Consider the following 16,531-nt stretch of genomic DNA (forward strand, 5'->3'; position numbering starts at 1 on the left):
TCCACGAGGTGAGATCTTGCATGGAGCCCCAGTCTGAGGGAGACTGACAGTCGTCTTTAGCCTCTTCCATTTTCTAACAATTGCTCCAACAGTTGATCTATTTTCACCAAGCTACTTGGCAATTGCCCCATAGCCCTTTCCAGCCTTGTGGAGGTCCACAATTTTGTCTCTGGTGTCTTTTGACAGCTCTTTGGTCTTGCCCATGGTAGTAGTTGGCGTCTGACTGACTGTGGGGTAGACAGGTGTCTTTAAAGAGCTCAGACAGGTGCTAATAAGTTAGATTAATGAGTGGAGTAGAGGTGGACTTTTTAAAGGCACAATAACAGGTCTTTGAGAGCCAGAATTCTTGCTGTTTCTTAGGTGTTCAAATACTTATGTTCAGCAGTGCAAGACAAATAAATTCTTTACAAATCATACAATGTGATTTCCTGAATTTTTTTTTTAATTCAGTCTCTCAGAGTGGGAATGCACCTACAATGTGAATTTCAGATCCCTTATAAGAAGTTCACTACATAGCATTTCTTACTTCAGACCAGAAGTCCTGTGGGAATCTCTCCTTGTGCACAATATGGCAGTCTTCAAGAGAGCCCATACATACGGTCTGTCCAGACAGAGAGATGAAATTCCTGTCTGAAAGGGAAAGAAAGGGAAAGGTGAAGACATTTTATGTAGTAGTATATTTACGTGATTTTTCGCACCCATGCCGTCCTGTAGCAGTACTTCTGCTATAGGGCGGACGGGAAGCAGTTAAAGGTCCCTTAGGTCTTTTCCCATAGTTCCCCACAGCCAGGCACACAGTCACTCTTTTGTCTCAATGAACGGTCCAGTTATGCTTTTATGATGCTTTGTATAACTTGAACCTTGATAGGAGTATGGTAACTAAGGGATACTCCAGTACCCTTGAAGCCTAATGCACACTGGACGTTATAAAAATGCCAGTAGCGTTAGTTGTAGAGGTCCACATTAAAAATGCAAGTTTTGTTGCATTTTGTAGCATTTTTGCATTTGCTTTTTTTTTTACAAAACTATACTCCCACAAAAGCTTGAGGTTCAAAAACACTCATACATGCTGGATAGCCACGTTTTGCACCATTTTGCAGTGATTTTTAGCATTAGAGCGTTTTTACAAGTTCCACAGTGAGTATAACAAGCATGCTTTACTGCATATACAGACTGATTTTACTGTTGTGGGTTACAAAAAGTAACCCTTTAATCTTTCTTCTTAGAGTCCCTTCACTAGGAATTAAATAGACTGAGTTCTTAAGGACACCAACCACAATGTCCCCATTGAGCTGACTTTATAGCACCACAGGGGTGGCAACAGCACACAGGTGCTAAGATCTCTCACACTAGTTTGTACTCACTAATATCCTTGGGACGATTGGTTGCTTCCCTACGAAATCTTCCGGATACTTTCTCCCAGTGATACCAGACTAGAACTTTAGACAAAAATTCCCTCTGTCAGCTTCAGCAACTTTCAGCAAAGTAGCCCTCCCCAGCTGGGACCTCAACGAACAGCAGACACGTGGCATGTTTGCCTACGGGGGCAAACAGCACCCCTAGGCTGTGATCTCTTCCTCAGGGACAAGACACATCTGTTCCAGATCTCAGACTAATAATACACCTTCCCAGCAACCATCTGTGCAGTCTCCCACAGGGATTGGCTGAGACAATATGAGTATTCCTGCTGCCCATTTGCCTTGCTGCACACCTATGTCCCAGAACGACACAGAAAGTTCTGGAGTGCAGGAGGAGCAGTCAGGCCTTCAACCAGTGAAACACAGAACTGATGTAAATAATCACATGCAGATACACTGATTACAGTGAGCCAGAACTAAATGTACCTGACATTGCGCCTATCTAGGAGCGGGTTACAAAAGCAAAAGACTTCTAACAGGAACAGCCAATGTGACGTGTTCAATTAGTTTATTCATGCACAACAATTACAATAACTATGCATCACTGTAACAGAAACTGTATACAGTTTTAGTCCTCATGTACACTGGACATTTGTAAAGTGGCTGTTTTTGGCTTTTGCTGCTTTTTTTTACAGCCAGTAAATGCCCCAGCATGTTATCCTATGTGCCCATACACACATAGCCTGTAATCAGCATTTCTTTTGCAGGGGCATTATTTGGCTGGAAAAAAAAAACAGTGGGTTTCTAGAGGAGTTTTTTAGCTTTAAAAATGCTCTAACACTGGAAAACATGGCAAAACATGATAAAACACGGTAAATCGCAGCAAACCAGCGTTTTTTGCTAAAAAAAAACCTTAGTTTTTGCTAAAAAACATGCAAAAAAAAGCGGCAAAACACCACTAAACGATAATGCAAAAATGCTAAAAAACGCTGAAAAATTCACAATTTTCATGGAACTTTACACAGCTAACGTTATCAGCGTTATTAAAAGCACAGTGTGCATGGAGCCTTAAGTGCATTTTTATAGTACTTTAAAACAGGGTGCAAGGAGAGAAAGCAAAAAAGCCCTGTGCGACTCTGTGGTGTTAATTTACTAAAGGCAAATAAACCATGCACTCTGCAAGTGCAGTTGTTCCAGAGCAGGGGTCCTCAAACTACGGCCCGCGGGCCACATGCGGCTTGCCGAGGACATTTATCCGGCCCGCCGGGCAGGTGCGTATCTGCCGCGGTCAGGAGAGCTTGGCAGGGCTTGGGCGGGAGGCAGGAGGGCGGGATCAGCAATTCTAGAACAGGGGAAGGTGGGCTCGGCTTATGAACCCACACCACTCACCTGGCCTCTCTGCAGCCAGCCGGCCATCTATTCTGATCAGTGCATGCAACCGTCACGGCCAGAGGGCGGAGCCTAGAGCTGACCATGAAGAGGGGGAGCAAGAGAGGAGACTCCATCGCTGCATGTCGGGTATCACAGCCACGGACCCTAGATAAGTGCAATAGATGATCGATCTCCTCCCTCTCTATTTCCCCCCTCTCTCCCTCCCCCTTCTCTCTCTCCCCCCTCCCTCTCACTCACCCCCCTCACTCCCTCCCCCCTCCTCTCTCTCCGCCCCTCTCTCTCTCCCTCCCCCCTCCTCTCACGCACCCCCCCTCTTTCTCTCTCCCTCTCCCCCCCTCCTCTCTCTCTATCCCCCTCTCTCTCCCCCTCCCCCCTCCTCTCGCTCTATCTCCCCATCCTCATCTCTCCCCCCCCCCTCTCTCTTTACATTGTACACAGATCTGACCCAACAAGGTGTCCTGCATTTACCGTATATTTCGCTCCATAAGACACACTTGGGGGGGAAATGTCTGTGCGTCTTATGGTGGTTGTATGTCCGCAGTCTCTGGTCATCTCATGTACTATGTCCGCAGTCTCAGGTCATCTCCTGTACTGTGTCCGCATTTGTTCATAGTTGTTTTTTTTAAACTATAGTCCGACCCTCCAATGGTCTGAGGGACAGTGAACTGGCCCCCTGTTTAAAAAGTTGTAGGACCCCTGCTCCAGAGCTTAGTAAATGAAGTAAATCTTCATTTTGCAAAGAACACCCAATTACATGCAAGGAAAAAAAAATGTTTTGCTTGCACATGATTGGATGATGGAAGTCAGAAGCTGACTAAGCTCCGGAGCAACTGTTCTTGCAAAGTGCACAGTCTATTTGCCTTTAGTAAATCAACCACTGTTAGTCACCCTCAAAGTGTATAGAACACAGCATCTGACCTATGATAGTGTGCATTGTGCTGTGTGCAGTATGCACTGTAGTACAAGCATTGCTTTACCCTGCACATGTGTTGTTTTGTTTGTTTTTGCACAGACATGGAGGTTGCAGGTTATCGAGGGAAGTTTAGTGGCCTTCAAGTCTTTTGCCTACCTCCATCTGGAGGGGTCTCTCTTCAGGAGAGCTGCTCACCAAGTACCTGGTGGATCGGTTATAGTTGGTCCCTAAGGAGTGGGGTCTGACTTCAGCTTAGAAGAACCATAATGTACCTTGCCCCTGTCAGGAGCCTTGAGCCCTGAATGACTTAAGGTTAGGGGCTGGTCCTCTTCAGAGGTTTGGCAATTTTCTGTACCCCCTATGCAAATGTTTGTTTGATTTTCATAATTCACTTTTTTTGTTTGCAGGGGTTTGACAAAAGCATTGCATTGCGGAGCTCCAAAAAAGATAAAAAATTGCTTTACCCTGCAGGTTGAGAGGAAGTTTTGACAGTTGTGTGCTCAGCCTCTCCAATGACAGAAAGCTCTGCAGGTGGTGAGAGACGTTTTACAAAGTACAGATGTAAGCCCATGTGATAAAAGTTAGAGCAAGCAAGAATTTTTCTCTGTGGATGATGGGATGCCACACTAAAAGTTTGTGCGAGGTGTAAAAGAACCTAAAGCTCTGCTCCTTTTGTTTTGGACCTCTGCACAGGAGATATCAATTTTAAAATTATTCCAAATTAAACAGGTGGCAAAGCCAGTCTTGCCATAATAATTAGAATACGAAAGTCATCTCCATCAATGCAAAGAGACCACAATGCCACTATTCACATATATACAAGGAGCAGTTGATACATTATATGGGCAAAGATTTGTGACCTATAAGAGCTTGTTTGACATCCCATTCCAAGGCCATAGTTAATAACATGGTGTTGTCCTCCCTTTACGACTAACAGCCTTCACTCTTCTGGGAAGGCTTTTCCCAAGATTTTGCAGTGTGTCTTTGGGAATTTGTGAGGTCGGGTACTATACTGAACAAGAAGGTCTGGCTTGTAGCCACATTTACAGTTCATTGCAAACTTTCCTATAATAGATATATACACACTGAATATATCTGTCTACCTATTACACAGTAGTTATGCCAGTTTCTTCACTTATACGCTGTATTTATTTATTTCAGGTACTATATATACGTCAATTTATGCAGCACTTTACACACACATATATATATATATTGTACATTCACATCAGTCCCTAACCCTCAAGGGGTATACAATCTAAGGTCCCCAACTTACATTCATACATACACATATTAGGGCCAATTTAGACAGGATCCAATTAACCTACCAGCATGTCTTTGGAGTGTGGGAGGAAACCCACGCAGGCACAGGGAGAACATGCAAACTCCAGGCAGGTGGTGCCGTGGCTGGGATTCGAACCAACGACCCTAGTACGGCCAGGCAGAAGTGCTAACCATTAAGCCACTGTGCTGCTCCAGCTGTATGCCCATTATATGCAATAAAGAAAACATATGGCACAGCAAACACTATCCCTTACCTTTAAAGTCATAGATCTGAACCATACGTAGAGAGTTGTGTACAAAATAGACAGAGCCAAGAGCCTGAAAGACAAACATTGAAAGAGATGTTAGATCACTGTGTACAATCAGCAGCAAAAGGGTTAATGTGGTTATACTGGGGTCTCTTGCAGGGCAGGGGTTAATGAAGTAACCTTCCATAGGTTACTCATAGTCTATTCCATATACAAGCATATAGGTGAACCCGTCAGCCCCCCAACCGGCCCTAGGGGGCACACTGGGACCTCCCATCTTCACTGCTCCACTTGGTTGATTAATTGGGAGCCGGCGATCAATAGGAGGCAGAAAATTAAAACTATTTTTAAGAGATTAAGTCGTTTAACAGCTGTCTGGAGCTATGTCAGAGAGGGATACCACAGAGACAGGGAGGGGAGGAATAAAGCGGAGGAGGAAGGAGAGGGGGGGCAGGGAGAAGTACACAGAATGTGAATTTAGGGAAGGTAAGTATGGGACTACATCCCAGCCAATCTATTTCTTATAACCCTGTCAAGTCCTGCACCAGAGTGTCACAGGCATTGTGTCTATGCTATGGAATGGTAGGTTAACTGTATATATTCATTCGTAAAAAGGAGTGATAAAGCATCACACAAAGTAGAGGATTTTTACATTGTTTTTACTTATAGGTATTATACAAACCTTCTATAGAAATGGGGGGTCAAGGAGCAAGTTAGTGCAATAATCTATAGTAACCAATAACATTACATGTTTTACCTGTTCAGAGCTCATGGACCATGAATAGATGAATTCTTTTTTTTTTTCATTGAGGCTCATTGTATTGCATTATTGCTTATTTGCCTTAATACATAAATGGTGAGATTTACTAAAATTGGAGAGTGCACAATCTGGTGCAGATCTGCATAGAAAACAATCAGCTTCCACGTTGTATTGTCAAAGCTTAATTGAACAAGCTGACGTTAGAACCTGACTGGCTATTATGCACAGTTGTACCAAATTCTAAACACCCCACTTTTTGTAAAACTCCCCCAAAGTCTACAGGATGTTTAGAAGAGAGCAAAAAGTAATAATCTGCAGTTAAATCTAGCAACCAATCAACTTTGAAATGCTCAGGATAATCTAAACAATAAAGATGATTTCTGACTGGTTGGTATTAGATTTTTCACTTTGGTGACTGATTGTTTTTCTATGAAGGTCATTATGTTTTATTTTTAGCGAGCTACAAGACTGGTGATGTGCTTTAACCCACTGCATCCAATCAGAAATCAGCTTTAGAAACTCAGTGCAGTCAGGGTGAAGAAAGTGGGTGTCTGATTGGTTGTTTGTGGTTACTACACATTAGCAGTCTTTGCATCTTTATTAATATGGGTTAATAATTAATTAATGGGATAATGAGGGGAAATAAAAAAGGGAAAAAAAGGAATTTATGGAGTTGCTGCTGATGCATTATTCAGGATACAGTAAGAAAACCTAAATATGGACAACCGTCCAATGCCTCATTTTTGACTATCTGCCTTATATAAATGAGGCTACTAAAATGGCAACCATGGCAAGTTAGATACTTCAGGGTCCACATAAAGCCTCATTGTCCTAAATGTACATAGAGCCTACTGGGGCTTAGACAGGTACTGAGAGATGGAAGCACCTGGCAGAGGAGGGGTTAACAGAGTGATGCTGTGCGAGTGGAAGGGGGTGCAGAGACTCACAGACATGTTCATAAATCAGAGTCTCGCACGAGAGAGTCGCAAAAATATAGAGCACCAAATAATTGCCTATCAAAAGAGCGTTAATAACCAAGAGTGAGAAGAGAAAGAGACAGCACTGCCTGGGGAGAGAAAAGGTGCACGCCAGAGAGGGAGAGACAGCTGATAGAGGAGAGAACGCCACAACTCAGGAGAGAGAGTCTGGAGAGGGGAGAGACACATAGACAGACATAGAGACAGGTGGGGAGAGAGGACAGAATACTGAACAAAGAAAAAAAAGGATGAAATTCTGAGAAACAAACAGCTGACTGGAGCGAATAGGACTAAAGAACAAGAGACATCTGACTGGAGAGAACAGAAGGACTAACTAGTGACAAAGAGACATATGACTGGAGAGAATAGACGGACTAACTAAAGACAAAGGGACATCTGAGTGGTGGGAAGAAAAGGAATAAGCAGGAGGAGACAGCTGAATGGACATAACAAAAGGATTAACTAGCGATGAAGAGACAACTGACCAGAGGGAATAAAAGGACTTACTAAAAAGGAAGACACAGCTGACTGGAGAGCAAGGAAAGACTAACTAATGATGAAGAGACAGCTGTTTGAAGGAAATAGGACTAACTAGAAAGGAAGAGGTAGCTGAGGGAAAAGACTTACTAACTAGTGATGAAGTGACAGCTAATCAGAGGGAAAAGAAGAATTAACCTGTAGGAATGAGAAAGCTGACCAGAGAAAACAGAAAGACTAACTAGTAATAAAAAGGGAATAGAAGAACTAACTAGTGAGGAAGAGAGCAACAACTGCAGGGAATAAAAAGACTAACTAGTAAGGAAGAGGCAGCTGATTAAAGGAAATAGATGGACTAACTAGTAGTGAAGAGAGCAAACACTGCAGGGAAAAGAAGGACTAACTAGTGAGGAAGAGAGCAAAGACTGGATGGTATAAAAGAACTAACTAGTGAGGAAGAGAGCAAAGACTGTAGAGAATAGAAGGCTTAGTTAGTAAGGAAGAGAGCAAAGGCTGGAGGTAATAGAAGAACTAACTAGTGAGGAAGAGATCAAAGACTGGATGGTATAGAAAAACTAACTAGTGAGGAAGAGAGCAAAGACTGTAGAGAATAGAAGGCTTAGCTAGTGAGGAAGACAGCAAAGGCTGGACAGAATAGAAGGACTAAGTAGTGAGGAAGACAGCAAAGACTGGAGGGAATAGAAGGACTAAGTAGTAAGGAAGAGAGCAAAGACTGGACAGAATAGAAGCACTAACTAGTGAGGAAGACAGCAAAAACTGGACAGAATAGGACTATATAGTGAGAAAGAGCGAAACGACTGGAAGGTATAGAAGAAATAACTAGTGAGGAAGAGACCAAAGTCTGGGGGGAATAGAAGGACTAACTAGTGAGAGAACAAAGGCTGGATGGAATAGGATAACTAACTAGTGGGGAAGAGAGAAAAGACTACAGGGAATAGAAGGACTGACTAGTGAGGAAAAGAGCAAATACTGAACAGAAGAACTAACTAGTGAGGAAGAGAGCAAATGCTGGACAGAGTAGAAGGACTAACTAGTGTGGAAGAGAGCAAATACTGGATGGAAAAGAAGGACTAGCAAGTGAAGAAAAAATAGCGGACTAGAGGAAATAAAAAGATTAACTAGAGAGGACAGTAATGACTGGAGGGAATAGAGGGACTAACTAGTGTGGAGGGCAGCAATGACTGGAAGGAATAGAAGGACTAAAGAGGAAGATACATCTGACTGAAGAGAATAGAAGGACTAATCAGTGACAAAGAGACTGCTGAGTGGTGGGAATAAAATGAATAAACAGGAACAGACTACTGCTTTGATATAATAAAAGGATTAACTAGTGATGAAGAGACAACTGACCAGGGGGAATAAAATGACTAACTAAAAAGGAAGACACAGATGACTGGAGAGCAAGGAAGGACTAACTAGTTGTGAAGAAGCAGCTGACTGAAGGAAATAGGACTAACTAGAAAGGATGACACAACTGATTGGAGGGAAAAAGATGGATTAACTTGTAAGAAGGAGAAAGCTGATCAGGGAGAATAGAAAGACTAACTAGTAATGAAAAGGGAATAGAAGGACTAACTAGTAGGAAAGAGAGCAACGACTGCAGGGAATAGAAAGACTAACTAGTGATAAAGAGACAGCTGACTAGACATAATACAAGGACAAACCAATGAGGAAGAGAAAAGAGACCACTGACTAGAAGGTAGAAAGGGATAACAGAATCACTTTTGAGGCGGGCTGACCAATTTTTTAAATACAGGAAGCCAGTGATATGAGATGATCAATACCCAGTTTGATCTAGACATCTGTGATCAACAGCAAACCTGTCAGACACCCCAGAAGACTGATTGTCCATGTTGGATAATTTGTAATTATTTTCACCAACTGTACATAGGCATACATATGCATGTTTGAGCAGTCTGAGCACTTACTATAAAAGGGATTTGTAGGTAAAGATTTTTGGTGGTCAGATTATGCCTGAACATCTAACTGCTGCCTAACTCTAAAGTCTACATAAGCTAAGAACAAACCTGTACACAAGAAAAACATTTAAACTTCTCTACGCTACTGAGAGCTGTCGCTTTAAATGGGCTGTGATGCCCAAGGCTAGTAAGAGGGGCTGCCAATTGTGCAGCGCTCTAATCGGCACAGTACTGACGTCATCGGTTGCCTGTCCTTACAGCTTCCAATTGTTGATAGTTGACCGTGAGCTGTCCACAACAGCTTGTCACAGTTCTGAAGGAGCCAATGGAGCAGACCTCAGAACAAGACAGCAACACACATACAAGGTGACTGGGTGTTTAGGCCTACCCGCCCTTCTGATGCAATTATGTTTATTGCTGTGATAACAGGAGGGTTAAACTAAAAATTAGTATGTATATATGCAAGAGCATAGTTTCCATATCACTGAACAAATAACCCTTCCCAGCACTCCTCCACAACCCTACTTGGCACTCGGTGCCTCAGTGACCCATCTCCAGGCCAAGGATATGTTGCAAGCATGTTCTTGCACACTACACAGTCTTACTCATTACCTTAAGGCTGTCAATAAAAGGGCAGATAACAAAGATAATGAGAAAATCAGTCTGAACAGTTATCACAAGGAAAGGACTGTTGCTTTTTTCATATATAATATTTTGTGCTCCGTGCATTGTTGGTATTTGGCGTGAACATTGCCATTTGGGTGAAACAAAACAATATTATGGCTAAAAGGGAATTTTTTGAAATGCAAACACCTCCAAACTAGTGATCATGGATGGGGTCCATGTAATTGGGGTCTCAGTACATCATTCCTGTGTATGCAGAAGCCCTTCATGATACATGAGAACAATATGATCACACAAAACTCCATGGTGACATCAGGTCCAAGAAAAAGCCCAGGTATGCTACCGAATAAAATCTTAGCATATATTAAAGCAAAGGTAAAATTAGGTCCTAACATTATTGTGGGCAGTTGATGTGCCCCATCTCCCCCCCACCCAGAATCCTGTAGGCTGCACTCTTATTTAATTTTTCAAATAAGTAAATAGATTGTTCCAACTTGTAACCATCTTTAAGCAACATTTCTCACACCTGACATCCCTAAACTACCTATAAAGGATCAGTTCTATTGACATCCAATCTCAAGAGTTGAGAGGCTATAGGAGAACCCTCCATTACAACATTCCACAAGCAATCAAGCATTTCTTTGGAACAATCGAAATACATTTAAATAACAATCAAGTGCCATGCTTCACCTATATATTTAAACCATATAAACCATCTCTGTCAAGTGACATAAACATCTCTTAATATTTGCCCATTTGCTGATAGTCCTAAATTGTTGTATATGTTCACAGATGCTTTAATTCCAAATTACTTTGTAGAACACCCTGCGCTTCTATTTACTGCAAACCAATGAGTGTGTGTTCACCTCCACCGGATGTGCTCTCACCTGATATATATGACCAAACCGCTAGGAGGAGAGCTAAGAGAGTGGAGGAGACTCATTTCCATTGGACACAAGACATCAGTCCATATATAAGGGACAACCGTCTCTGTCAAGTGACATAAACATCTCTTAATATGTGTCCATGTGCTGATAGTCCTAAATTGTTGTATATCTTCACAGATGCTTTAATTCCAAATTACTTCGTAAAACACCCCGTGCTTCTATATACTGAAAACCAATGAGCGTGTGTGTTCACCTTCACCGGGTGTGCTCTCAACTGATATATATGACCAAACCGCTAGGTGAGGTCATAAATGGCATGTGTCCCTTATATATGGACTGATGTCTTGTGTCCAAAGGGGATGAGTCTCCTCCACTCTCTTAGCTCTCCTCCTAATGGTTTGGTCATATATATCAGTTGAGAGCACATCCGGTGAAGGTGAACACACACGCTTATTGGTTTGCAGCATATAGAAGCGCAGGGTGTTCTACAAAGTAATTTGGAATTAAAACATCTGTGAACATATACAACAATTTAGGACTATCAGCACATGGACACATATAAAGAGATGTTTATGCCACTTGACAGAGATGGTTGATATGGTTTAAATATATAGGTGAATTGAGGCACTTGATTGCTATTTATGTTATACAACACATTTTGTATGGGAGTGTGAATAGTGTGGGCGATTCACGAATTTATAACAACAATTTTGTATCAATAATTTTGGTTTTGCATAGCAGCTCAAAAGATTTTGCCCTTCAACCCAAATAAATTTGCATTGTCACCTCCAACTCCATACAGATGCTGATTGTGGGCAGTTTGACATTGCTACAGTGATGTGAGCATAAAAACATTGACTTTCTGAATTGTTGGCAACCCTTGGCTACTCAAAGTAGATGGACAGTGGAATAAGTAACACCCCAACAACCAAAGGAAAGAAACCTTTGTGCACAAAAATGTCAAAAAAAGTATATATATATATTTTATATATATATATATATATATATATATATACACACACACATACATACACACACACACTCACTGGCCTCTTTATTAGGTACACCTGTTCAATTGCTTTGTAACACAAATTGCTAATCAGCCAATCACATGGCATCAACTGTAGACATCTAGACGTGGTGAAGATGACTTGCTGAAGTTTAAACCGAGCATCAGAATGGGGAAGAAATGGGATTTAAATGACTTTGAATGGGGCATAGTTGTTGTTGGTACCCAGGGAGGCTGGTCTGAGTATTTCAAAAACTGTTGATCTACTGGGATTTCCATGCACAACCATCTGTAGGGTTTATAGAGAATGTTCCAAAAAAAGAGAATATATCCAGCGGAAGTTGTGTGGACAAAAATGCCTTGTGAATGTCAGAGGAGAATGGGCACACTTGTTCAAGATGACAGAAAAGCAACAGTAACTCAAATAACCACTCGTTACAACCAATGTATGCAGAATACCATTTGTGAATGCACAACACGTCGAACTTTGAAGCAGATGGGCTACAACAGCAGAAGACCACACCAGGTGCCACTCCTGTCAGCTAAGAACAGGAAACGGAGGCTACAGTTCACACAGGCTCACCGAAATTGAATAGAAGATTGGAAAAAACGTTGCCTGGTCTGAGGAGTCTTGATTTCCGCTACCACAATCAGATGATAGGGTCAGAATTTGGCGTGAACAACATGAAAGCATAGATTTATCCTGCCTTGTATCAACTGTTCAGGCTGGTGGTGGTGGTGGAGGTGGTGTAATGGTGTGGGGGGATATTTTCTTAACACACTTTGGGCCCCTTTGTACCAATTGAGCATCGTTTAAACACCAGTATTGTTGGTGACCATGTCCATCCCTTTATAATTAGTGTACCTATCTTCTTATGGCTATAACCAGCAGGACAAAGCACCATGTCACAAAGGTCAAATCATCTCAAACTGGTTTCTTGAACATGACAATGAGTTCACTGTACTCCAATGGCCTCCACAGTCACCAGATCTCAATCCAATAGAGCACCTTTGGGATGTGGTGGAACGGGAGATTTGCATCATGGATGTGCAGCTGATAAATCTGCAGCAACTGTGTGATGCTATCATGTCAATATGGACCAAAATCTCTGAGGAATATTTCCAACACCTTGTTGAACCTATGCCATGAAGAATTAAGGCAGTTCAAAAGGCAAAAGGGGGTCCAACACGGTACTAACAAGGTGTACCTAATAAAATGTCTGGTGTGTGCATATATACACATACATTAGATGCATTTATTCCTTAAGGCAGTAAAAAGAACAAAGAAGGATTGCAAAAAGCTCACACACCATTCACATTTTCCATCCTGCTTACGTATAGCACCTATAGGTACCAGTCACATTTCCGTCTACTGATAAAACTAAAACACGAATTCTGACTACAGATAATAAATTGCTGTACTTTGCTATTTGCCTTATTGACTAAGCCTGCAAGTGTAACGTTAGTCTGATATAAAAAAAAAATCTTATTTTTTACTAAAATTACTCTTTGGAGTAGCAATTTAATAAAGGAAACCTATACTGAGAAAGATATTGAAGCTACCATTACTGAACTACTGAAACCGCTAGTTGCTTGGCAGTATGTGACTTCAGTTCAGAAGGGAAGAGCTGGAAAGCAAAGAGCCAGAACTTAAACAAACAGGCTGCTGTAAAGGTAGGTATATGCCCTCTTCTGTTAGACTATATTTACACCGGCGATTTAGGGGGGTGCTAATTGTAGCAACCTAGATTCTTCTGATTTCTGCTATGGCTCTGAGCAGCTAGGTACAGCCACCTGCCCTGTTCACTATAATGACAGGTCACCGGCAGCTCTCTGCAGAGCCAGCAATTACCTGCGGTGATCGCTGCTGAACACACTTTGTGTGCATTCAGAAACGATCACTGCAGGTAACCACTAGCTGTGTGTACCGCCGCAAATACCTGTATTATGGTGAACAGGGCAGGCAGTTGCACCTAACCGCTCAGAGCCGCAGAAGGAATCAGAAGAATCCTGTCGCTACAACAACAGAGCCGCTGTAAGAGCCAGTGACTTAGAAAATGCTGAAGCCATTGGATCTATATGACAGCCAGGCTACTGGTATCTTCTTCAAAATGAGAACTAAGCAGTGGCAGCCTCCATATTTCCCCTGTATGGGTCTTCATTTATCCTAGGTTCACGCCTAAGTGTTTTCTGCAGCTTTTTGTGTTTCGCAGAAAGCACTACAGTCCATTTAACATGATTTCCTGTGGGACACGTTCACATCTCCGCGTTTTCATCCATTGCGTTTTTTTGGAAAGGGTCAGGGAGTTTTTTAAACGCAAAACGTTGCATTTATGGTTCTATAGTCTTCAAAGGGGAGGCTGCAGAAAAGCATGTAGTATGTTTTTGATGCATTTTGCATTTTAATCTGCCTAGCAAAAAGAAAAAACAAAAAACCCCCCAAAAGGCGTCAAAAACACATGTTTTTGCAGAAACGGATCAAACGCAAACTTCATAGGCGTGAACCTAGCCTAAAGGACGTTCATACAAACCATCCCCTGGATGATAGTGAGCAGATTTATGTTGTTGTTTATGAACATATAAACTTGCTGTATTTCCAAAATAAAATGTCTGGATTGTAAGTAGACTTTTGCACCAGCACTACAAAATCATTCACTCCAGTATGTGAGTTCATCTATATCTTGCATACAGTATTTACACACACACCTCATGCTCTTCACACCTCGCTCGGCTTCCCTCCCTCTGCGTATTTATCACGCTGCTGACACAATCAATACTTTTAATCTAGAGCTAAATTTATTAACTATGGTAGACAGGAGGGGAGATAAATGTGACCCCCGCCTCGCACACAGCACACTACATGACTTCACTAACTTCAGGGGTTCACAAGTTTCTGTATAGAGTGATAATACAGAAGCCTCAGTGACATGGAGTATATATAAAGGGGAACCCCTCTAACTGAGGGAATGGGATGACAGTACTTGCTGAATATACATTCTTACCCCACATCCTTAAAGTATATTTACACTCAGTCACTTAAAGTGGTATTAAACCCAAAGCCAAAAAATCTAACATACTGCAGCTTACCAATCCTTAGATGTTGTGGCTGCATTTGTTTTCTTTTTTTTAAGGCTTTTTTCCATCTTTTTTCACCAAATGATCTGGACAGTAACACACTTCCTGCCTTAGGGTGTTTCCACTCTGGATGAAGGAGCAATAGAGATTGGGGGGGGGGGGGGAGGTGGTGGAAATGTTAGATGTACTAGCATATTTAGATACACTAACAATTTGAAGCTGAAATCCAGCTAACACTTTTTAACCCCTTCACGCCTAAGGGTAAAACAAATCTAAATGCTTAAGCACAATTCTGCAACGTTGACATATGTTAGTAAAACCGTACATATCATCACAACTACGTTGTACATCCAGGTGGATTATACCTTTATTTTTTCAGGACAAATTGGGCTTTCAATTGGTGGTAAATGGTAATAGATAGCTCCTGATTTTGTTTTTATTATCAAAGGAAAACTGGCCCAAAATAGTAAAAAAAAAAATCATTTTTTTATTTAGCTGTGTGTTTCTTGTCGCTACCATAACCTACCACCAAAGAACAAGCCAAAATAAATTCTCCAGCTCTTGGCGACCGCAGCGATACCATATATGTGTATGTTATTTGTTGTTTGTACCCGTAATACAGCCCAGAAACAATAGTGCGCATTTTGATTTTGTCTTTTTTTTTTTTTACCTAAAACACACTGACACTGACTGACACCAATTTGTTTTTTTTAAATCCTGTCCTTTGACCCTGACCCTAACACTAACCCTGGCATTGAACTAGATCAAACCTTGATCTAGGTATTTTTCTTAAAATTTTTTTTATTTTTTAATATTTATTTATTTATCTTTTTTTTTTTGTAACAAACATTGTTTTCCCCTCTATGCGAGGAGTTAGAGAGATACAATGTATCTCTCTTCTCCATTCATAGAGAGAAAAAAAAACAAGGGGGCCGGGTTGTACAGTGACTGATCACTGTGATAGCCAATCAGAGGCTATCACAGCAATCATGTGATCCGGAATCGGAAGTCCCGGGTCCCAGTCCCGGTCCTCGCGGTCTTTGTGCTGGGAGTGCGCCAAGCGGCGCGCTCCCAGCACAAAGACAAGTACGCAAATATGCTGCCCCACGGAAAAAAGCCCAGTTCCGTGTGGCCGCATATTTGTGTGACGTCGGCGTCAAGGGGTTGAGCAGTTACAGTAACCGTTTTGTTTTTGTTTTGGAATAAAGGTTTTACATGAATAAAAGCTGATCATTGCAAGCACATCCGGAGTGGTAAATAGTTTGCCTCAACTGTTTAACTGCTACATCTGCAGTACAGCTTGTTCTGCTAAAAAACTATAGACTTACTGGCAGGATCACCAAGTAAAAATAAAATTCAGCCTTAAAAAGAAATGAAATGCAGCAACCACATCTAAGACTTAGTAAGCTGCAACATAATACATGTTTGCTTCTGGATTTAATACTGCTGTAAATATAATATAATCATCAATATGATAATGTCATTTGAAAAGTCATACTTCAAGTGGTTCTAAAAACAGGCAGTTACTTGAGAGCAGGAAGAACAATGAAATACTAGAGCACCCACCAGAGTCCACGTAGCACATTG

General features: G+C 41.7%; 1 protein-coding gene across 5 annotated transcripts in view; it reads right to left on the reverse strand.

Annotated features, from left to right (window-relative positions):
- Positions 1–16,531, reverse strand: part of LOC149468382 (inositol polyphosphate-5-phosphatase A-like) — a 74,823-nt gene that overhangs the window by 19,438 nt on the left and 38,854 nt on the right. For all 5 annotated transcript variants that reach the window (XM_089670272.1, XM_089670275.1, XM_089670274.1 and 2 more), the window contains exons 6-7: positions 5,202–5,265; positions 527–630 (exon numbers count right to left, since the gene is read on the reverse strand). In XM_089670272.1, coding sequence (XP_089526398.1) covers positions 527–630; positions 5,202–5,265 — 168 coding nt within the window. The remainder of the gene's footprint in view (positions 1–526; positions 631–5,201; positions 5,266–16,531) is intronic.

Source organism: Staurois parvus, unplaced genomic scaffold (assembly GCF_062004578.1).
Source record: "Staurois parvus isolate SC_StPar_1 unplaced genomic scaffold, SC_StPar_1.0 ptg000088l, whole genome shotgun sequence".
NCBI classification, from domain to species: Eukaryota; Metazoa; Chordata; class Amphibia; order Anura; family Ranidae; genus Staurois; species Staurois parvus.